Consider the following 9,173-nt stretch of genomic DNA (forward strand, 5'->3'; position numbering starts at 1 on the left):
CGTGTTCCTTTGTAGTGACGCACATCGGTGTTAATTAAGCGGCTTTTGTTTTTTTTTGAAGAAAATCCGATGTAAATTTTTACTGTCATAAAAAATCATCACAGGTTATGGATCATAAAAATGACATTCTCATGACATCTAACTCATCCCAAAGGCGATAGGAAAATAACAATGATAGTGGAAAAAAATGCAGTAACTGGCACCTTAGACGCTCCTCCCAGCAAGTCGCAACAGAATCCCAGTACTATTCCTAAGCGAGGTCTTGTTACTAGACCAGTATTAGCGGGCATCACAGTCCCACCTTTCGACTGCTGGTGGTCAGTTGTGTGAACTGTGACATCGGCTGACGGAAAACAGAAACACGGAGATTCAGCTCTAGAAAGAAAAAGGGAAAATCACTAATACCAAACGACGTCTTGGGCTACAAGTTCATCTTGGGTAAAAATAGAGGTTCTTTCGGCCGAAGTCTGAAATTGGGAGAGAAGTACCATCGCGTTCTAATAACTCACGTTAACACATAAAGTGACGACGTCCTTCAACTATCTTAATTATGGATGCACGGAGCCTGTTGCAGGTAAGATGGACTAGTAGCCCTTTTCTCTTCCGCGCGATCAACTCAAAGAATGATCAGATTGGACACTTCGCATTTGCGAGGTTTTCAGTTTTCCTTTAGCCTCTATTAAAGTTAGATTATATATTACCAAACTCTTTACTCTTTATGTAACCGACAGATTTATACCATTTTATCCATTGCAATATATCCCTCATGTCAATGAAATTGAATGAAATTGACTGACAAAATTGTGTAAATTGTCCATGATTTTAAACTGTCGGTCAAAGGTGATTAATCATCTATGTGAAATATCGGGGGAACAGACAAATCTCACTTAAAATACATTCCCTTTGCAGCCATTTTCATATTTCAAAAACTAAACTCACGTGGATTTTTCTTTTTTACAGAATGCCATTAAAAATTTTTTTGAAGTATGTGTATGATATCAAAAGGTAGCATTTACACGTGAAATGTGCATTATTCTAACAAGAATTTACACGATGCTGAAACCTTCAGAAAAATAGTATAGGTAAATTAGTTTTGGTCATTTATGTGGCTTTAAGAAGTTACTGATAAAAACTTATGCCTTGATGAATTTACTTTTACTACCAGCGTAGAATATATTTAAGAAAATTCTTTTAAACCTTAAATTAATTCAAACCATATCGAATTTGCTACAATCTTATTTACATGATAAACTCATGTTTATTTAAGTTTTGTATATAAATGAAATTTGCACAGAGAGAGAGAGAGAGAGAGAGAGAGAGAGAGAGAGAGAGAGAGAGAGAGAGAGAGAGAGAGAGAGAGAGAGAAAAAATCGACTCGATATGCAAGATTTCTTCATCCACACATATTTATAGACTATATATATATATATATATATATATATATATATATATATATATATATATATATATATATATATATAATTCATAAAGTTTTACATAATTAATTTAATTTGTGCTTTCAAGTTCATGCTCGGTAAGTTCATTTAACAATTTAAACCTGATTTATAACATAAATTTGCCTTTCTCTTTTTAGGAAATAATGATTAATGAAAGCTCTTGGCAGAGTAATTTTTGGGGAACTTGTGGTCTATTTTGTATGTTGATGTTTTTTATGAATTATTAATTTCAAATAGGATTTACTCAAGTAGGCAAAGAAACATTCAACACATTTGTTCTTTATTGCGACCGATTTTTTTTTTTTTTTTTTTATCTTCGCAAAGGTTTAAAGGTTACTACAGTTGATAATTATGATCTCATACGAGATAAATTCGTAATGTATTTTATTCAGTGTTCAGTTTTGTTTATCCAATAGGTAAGAGAAATTGAATATTTGAAAAATGCTGAGGATTTATTAATGATTTCTTGTGAATGTTAAAATGTATTAACTGAGTTTTAGGAAGTTTTGAATAATGGATAACATTGCGATGGAATATGATAGAGATTTATCAATTTATTTTTGTTTTTCAGATTTTCTGAGAATGGAAAAATGCATGATCAGATTTTGAAATTTAAAAGAATATGCTTAAAATTTGTGTATTTTTTTTATTGAATTAAAGATTAAACAAAATTCATGGAAAGATTTTTCTCGATAGTCGAGTAAAAGAAATCAAGAATTGTGATTTCTGAAACTGTCCTCAAACTGTATAAAAATCACTAATCCTTGGTCACTTCATTAAATATATTTTTCTTTCCCCTCTTCTTCCAGGCTTTGAAATGATCACGTTACTTCAGTTTTCCTTTACAATGTCCATACCCTTCCCTATTTTAAGAGACGAATCCGTGGCCTTCTTTGAATTAACTCAGAAATTCCAATACTAGTTTCATATTTGCATTACATTTTGGATGTACCAAGGCATTGTGGAGTTACCCGTCTCTGGAGACCTTGCATAACAAAGTTGATTGAGATTCAGTTTTTCAAGGGCAAGTTACACGCTTGTTGCAGAGAATGCCGATTGTTCCTGCGGTTTGTTACTGATTGTGAAGGTCTGAAACTTTGAGATGCATTTTGTGAAGATGGATAAAATTCCAGCAGCACAAGATGACTGTGATTCCTGAGAAAGTCTAAAGCACAATAGCCATTGAAGAAGATACTTCAGCTGTGGGTTGTGGTGGCCTATTGGGTTAAAGTCCCGCTCAAACTCGTTAAATCCTTTAGTTGATGCAACCTCACCATCCTTGTGAGATAAGAATGGGGGTTTTAGGGGAGTCATCAGCAGCCATTGCCTGGTCCTAGCTTGGGCGGAGAGGGGCCTTGGGCGCTGGTATGTATACACAGTATGGTCAGTCTCTAGAGCATTGTCGTGATTTCTTCGGGCAATGTCACTTTCCTTTACCTGTGCCATTCATGAGCGGCCTCTGAAACTTACGTCATTAGCAAACAAGACGAGCATCAACATTAGGGAGAGAAGGCACAACAACTTTTAAGAAACTCTATTTAGAGTCAGATCACGAAAAATTTATTTGAAATTCTTTGAATCATTAAGTGTGGTACAGCTTTTTAGCTGTTGTCTTTTCTTTTTGCCCTGCTGACTGTTACATGGCAATCCTGATACACCTTTGACCTTAGAAAATTTAGAATATATTTACAGATTAAATGTCAAGGTGTTGGTAGGAACATTTTGGATGCTTATTTCGTATCACGTATCAAAATATTGAAGTTAGAAACCACATTTTTTTATAATGATTGTCAACTGAATCTTATTAACTAGTTCAAGGAAACGGCTCGCACTGACTAAAAAAATACATTCCTCAGACATACCCTTGTTCAAATTGGTATTATTTGCTTTTAAATGACCTAACCATAACATCCTTATTAAGAAAAGCAAAGTTATTTAAAATATGTAAGAAAGTCTTACAGTTATGTGATGTGAGGGATTGCATATAATATAACACGGATATTGCCAAACTACATTTGCAAATCCGATGGCACTGAGGTGGGTGCGTACAAACGAGTTATATTGCATGGGAAGTACTTGTGCATGCAATCATCACGTGTCAAGATGATGTAATGAATGTTTCCGCACACACACACACACACATATATATATATATATATATATATATATATATATATATATATATATATATATATATATATATATATATATACTCCCATAGTCTCACTGAAGCACTTTTTCAATTTAGAATTTCTCTTTTTGAAAATGATTAAAATTCTTTCCCTGTCTGCGCTATCCCTTTTAACAATCTTTAATAAGAACCGTTTTGTATACTGTAGATATATCAACCATATCACAATTCATTTAAGACGCATTTTTTCTTCCCTCAACTTTGCATCTACCTGTGTCTATTTTCGCCAAATCAGTCTGCTGTGATTACGTATTCCAACTCTGACTTTCCTATGATTATGAAAAATTTGATCGCCCTCAACAAATTACTTTCTTAATAACTTATCTTTGGTGGTTCATACATTGCATCTCTGTTAATATTATTTAAAGTATTTTTCTTCGTTCATCTATACCGGATATAGGTTTAACCTTCATTCTCAGACTTCTTTGACAACTGTTTCATAATGGACACTTGACTCTAACCTTTTTCTATTCACCCCCGATTACTTATTGTTTTCTGTCGCACTTTGTCGATAAAGATATTATCATACATCTTCCAAAATATATAATATCATTTTATTCTTATCATCCATATTGTTATAATCCATAGGTACCGTAGTACAAAGGAATACCTATTTTTCTCTCGCATTGCTCTGAAAAGGTTCTCTCACCCAGAAAATAACTTCCTTACACACCTTGACTAATATCCCATGGAATTTAACTTGTAATCCTATTAAATCCTGGTGCCTTGCCAATCTTCAACCTCTGGATTGCTCCTCGACTATATTTTTGTAAATGCTATTTTTGTTGAACAAGTTGCCAGAAGTCTCTTTTCATATTTTATATATAAAATAAATCCTTTTCATCATTACTGATCTTGAAATACTTCATATTTTTTGTTCATTAATTTTACATAGTTATTCAATTATTTCTTTGCTTGTACTCAAACTTCCTCAAATTTGCATTACCCCTTTCAGTGTACTCTACCATCATTAAGGACTACCTCTCGATTATCCTTCTCATAAAATAATACGTATGGAAAGCCAATTCCTATGAGGAATCTCTTATGCCTAATTGACCATTAGTGTTTGCTATGTTCTGAGAAAATCTATATCAATAGATTGTTTAAAATCATCAATTCATACTATATAAATTTGAAACCCTCCTAAAAAACTATATATATATATATATATATATATATATATATATATATATATATATATATATATATATATATATATATATATATATATATATATATATATATATATATATATATATGTATATATATATATATATGTGTGTGTATGTATGTATGTATTTGTATGTATGTGTATGAATACATACATGCTTACATACATATTAAATGAAAAGGATTATTTCAATTCTATTCCCATAGTAGAGTTTAGGGGTTTTCTTCCGTTTTCTGCACAAGTTGCAGTATACCTGTAACTCCTATCTCATCGGTGCATTATTAATTTATAGTTAAAGGGATTACGGCCAAACTTGTTTTAAAGAACATAATCATACGTAGATGTGTATGAAACGATATTGTTCGCAGTTACCGTCTTTATATCCGTCAGTCTGTAAATAAACAACTTTAAATTAGGCTGTAAACGATTTAAAAACTCGTTAGACGATTTTTTTTATTATTATTATTTTTTATTTAGATTTTTTTTTTGCGCAATATCTATCAGTGTTAGAATAATCTATCGTCTTAATTGTGTAGGGAAAGATTCCTTCACAATAATTACGTAACACAGTTTTAGAATATACCTGGTCTACAAATACCTTTAGAAATCGTATGTCGTACATCGAAGGACTAAGCTTTTGATGGAAAGGTTGACGTAGTTAAGTGTTTACAGAAACTAATGGTTTCATCGGCATTTTTCATTCGAAAAGCCATTTCTTGAGATCAGTTAGTTGTGGGCAGGCAGTTAAGTTGGTAACGCCTACTGCTTTATAAATACACAGGGCTTGTTCATTTAGATATTTGCTTCAGAAAAATTTCTCATCTCACAATATTGTATGAGTTTTGGGACATCTGAATTTAGGCGCCTCTATTTTACGGGGCATTATCACTCCTTTAAGCAGATTCATATTCCATATAGATATACAATGATCTTCAAAATGAACACCTGCGGTTATGAAGCGTTCATTACACGGCATCAAGTCTACACAATGTATCCAAGGAGTGTGACTTGTCTCTGACCTTGAAATGAAAATAGACTGCTTCCCCGAGATAACGCTTACAGCCATACCTAGTTTTTTTTTTTATTTATCTTTTTTTTTATTTACGAATTTTCCTTTGAACAGTTGAGCCTACACGAAAATTTACCAGTGATTTGATAGACTGAATTGATTGATCAAATCATACATCCATCACTATACTTTCTCAACCAGTTATTTGTCATCAATACAAGTTTATAACAATACAACAAAAAAGGTTGATTTAACCCACACCAAATAATAACAAAGAATTGTATGTAGTTCATATCATCCATACTAAAGACCTTTGATTAAGACATGCATGTTGAAGACTATTATCGCGTGAGGAATAGATCAGTCCACACATCCCGCTCACCTCTCCCTCCCATCCATATCCTCTCACTTGGTTGTGGTCTCGTGCTCTTTATATTATAGGATAGGATAGAAGGACTGAGATTCTAACGTCCTCTTCAATATCCTTAAAGGAAATCCTGTTGCCGATTTCAAGGATTATTATTTTTTTTTTTTTTGTTCTAGATCGAAGTAAAAAAATATATTACCCTAATCTATTTGAGAGAGAGAGAGAGAGAGAGAGAGAGAGAGAGAGAGAGAGAGAGAGAGAGAGAGAGAGAGAGAGAGAGAGAGAGAGGTTCAAGTTTGATACGGGTAACATCTTTAACTTAAAAATAAAAAATATCATAAGGTAGGATATTCAGTGGGCAGAATTATGATTTCAGACTATATTAGTTATTTCTGGGCTAACCTTGGAAATGTTAATGAGTAGCCTGTAGTCACCCAGTCCTAGTGGGCAGGGTTCGGGGGAGATGACGTCACATACCGGTTTGGAAAAGTTTCCTACAACTGTTGCGGAAGAAACAGGATGCACAAAATAAGATAATATTTTACAGCTTTTATTAAGAAAATATATGGCCACAAGTTTATTGATAGAGCTATTTAAAAAAAAATAAAAAATAAAGCTTTGTCTAATTTAGGCTGTTTTTAAAATGTATTGCCATTTCGAGAGGTAAAGATATTAGAGACACCTTGGGTATTTACACCTTGCTGGGGTTCTTGCCAAAAACTGTTTAGACATCTCATACTTTCATGTCTGGCCAAACTTCCGGGTAGTTCAGTACATCAGCCTCTAAACATGTTGTGTCATATTATCTGGCGAGAACCAGACCGTGTTGCCAGAAACGTGTTTATTTAAACAGTACACACAAATACACATATATAACCTCTATATGATAAAGAACACGTGTCTATATATATATATATATATATACATACATATATATATATATATATATATATATATATATATATATATATATATATATATATATATATATATATATATATATATATATATATATATATATATATATATATATATATATATATATAATGTGTGTGTATATATATCGATATTTTACCTGCACTGAAGATGTGAACTGTCCCAGAATGAATTATTAAATTTGATTTAAGCATAAACATTTTACAAGATTGATATGCATGAGCTAGGGCTGCACAATGCCGTTGCACCATGTACAACATTGCATGAGAGAGAGAGAGAGAGAGAGAGAGAGAGAGAGAGAGAGAGAGAGAGAGAGAGAGAGAGAGTAGTAAATTAAGTCTTTTCCCTAGTAGTACAGCGGCATAGCAGACCAATTGTTCAAATTGGTCTAAAAGCACCAAAATTGGCACACATGTAGATTAATATATTCTAAACATTTTTGGATATGGAGGCATTCAAGATTAGCCCTTAGGAAGATATGGCGGCCATTGTTCAAAATGGCCGCCATTTAACATTAGCGTCATTACATAGACTTCATTATGTGTCGTTAGTTTGGTGCTAGATGGGCCAAAATTCCCTTTTTTTACATCAGAATTAACATCAATAAATGTTTAAAAGATATTTAGATGAATCTTCTCAAAAATGGCCCCCAAACTGGCTGCCATTTTGTGGAAAAAGTGGACATTTGATGAAGATTTCAATACTCAATGACATAATACCTCTAATAACCAGTACCTGATTTCAGGAACACACTTTAATTGCTCAAGTTGCTTTTTTATTTCAAATTGCTGGCAAAATTGCTAGTCAAAATAATACACAGAGTACGGGAAGTTTACAGTATGGTCAGATTGTAGTTATATAGTCGACCAAAAGCCCAGTCTCTAGGCACAGTACTTGTGTAATCCTGCAGTACATACATGTAATACAATAACGTAGATTTTGCCACACTATGTTAATTATGATTCCGAACTTTTCAAATCTGGTCACCAGAATTATGAATGTCTACAGATCATAATGTTGGTTAGCAAGTTTTCTGTCCCAATCTACTGGCATTCGCCTTCACAGAAACATAGACCAGTGCATTGCAGTGAAGCGTTCTTGCACTTGCAGCGGTTTTTGCAGCCTTTCTTGCATCCGCAAGACACCAGCTCATAGCAGGCCTTGGATGCCTCAGGGAGTGTGGTCCAGAGTGGTGTGTAGAGCCCATCATCACTCCGATGCCAGCCCCAGTCTGTTGGTGGAGGGAGCACGAGCGTTGGTACCAATGCCTGGCCCCAGACATGACCACCCTGAAGGGCAGATCTCTTCACATGCTGCTCCAGAGCAGCGTAGGTTGGCGGGATGTTCTGAACAGAGTTCGTCTTTGCAAAGAGCTGCTTTCTCGCCTTGTTGACGTCCTTGCATTTGCTTGTGCGGTCATACAGGAGTATGACAAACCTCTCGATGACATGCATTGTATCCTCTTGGATGCTTGTGGGTGCATTTGCCAGACTCAGCAGGGCATCAGTGAGTTCTGGCAGCGTGTTCCATGTTGCCCGGGCAGATTTCTTCCCATGTCCGACGAAGGCTGACACAGTATCACACCCTGTGATGGCATGAAACATTGGAAGAGCACATGCCTTCTCTGGACCAAGGGAGGAAGCTATTTCATGGGCTGCAATGTAGCGGTAGTTTTTGCCTGTCCCAAAGGCTACCCAGAGTTCGTCTCCAGCTGGTAGTTTCTGGACTACCATCACTGCTAGGACCACGACGTCACTGTCTACTGTTCGAACCTGTATCTGGTGGTGACCATGTTGTGCAGCATGTGCTACATGTAGCATCATGCGGGTGTCTGCCTCTTCTTGGTTGCATGGTGCGAGTGAGTTGACATCCTCTTGCTGTGGAACACAGATCACCTGCTCCCCATCAGTGACGACCAGTTCCTTGCCTTCTTCTTGAAAGGACTCTGCAAGCATGGTGGAGAGGTAGCTGAAGAGCTCCACTTTGTTGCCATCCAGCACCATATTTACCATTGCAACTAGTACGTTTGGCACAGAGTCCTC

General features: G+C 35.0%; 1 protein-coding gene across 5 annotated transcripts in view; it reads left to right on the forward strand.

Moving 5' to 3' along the window:
- The first annotated feature begins 242 nt into the window (after nt 1-242).
- The window catches only part of LOC137641555 (uncharacterized), a 73,364-nt gene continuing 64,433 nt past the window's right edge, over nt 243-9,173 (forward strand). For 2 of the 5 annotated variants that reach the window (XM_068374227.1, XM_068374228.1), the window contains exon 1: nt 243-574. In XM_068374227.1, the coding sequence (XP_068230328.1) occupies nt 551-574 (24 nt within the window). In that variant the 5' untranslated portion in view covers nt 243-550. The remainder of the gene's footprint in view (nt 575-9,173) is intronic. The other 3 variants (XM_068374231.1, XM_068374232.1, XM_068374230.1) reach the window with 2 other exon arrangements.

Source organism: Palaemon carinicauda, chromosome 5 (assembly GCF_036898095.1).
Source record: "Palaemon carinicauda isolate YSFRI2023 chromosome 5, ASM3689809v2, whole genome shotgun sequence".
NCBI lineage: Eukaryota > Metazoa > Arthropoda > Malacostraca > Decapoda > Palaemonidae > Palaemon > Palaemon carinicauda.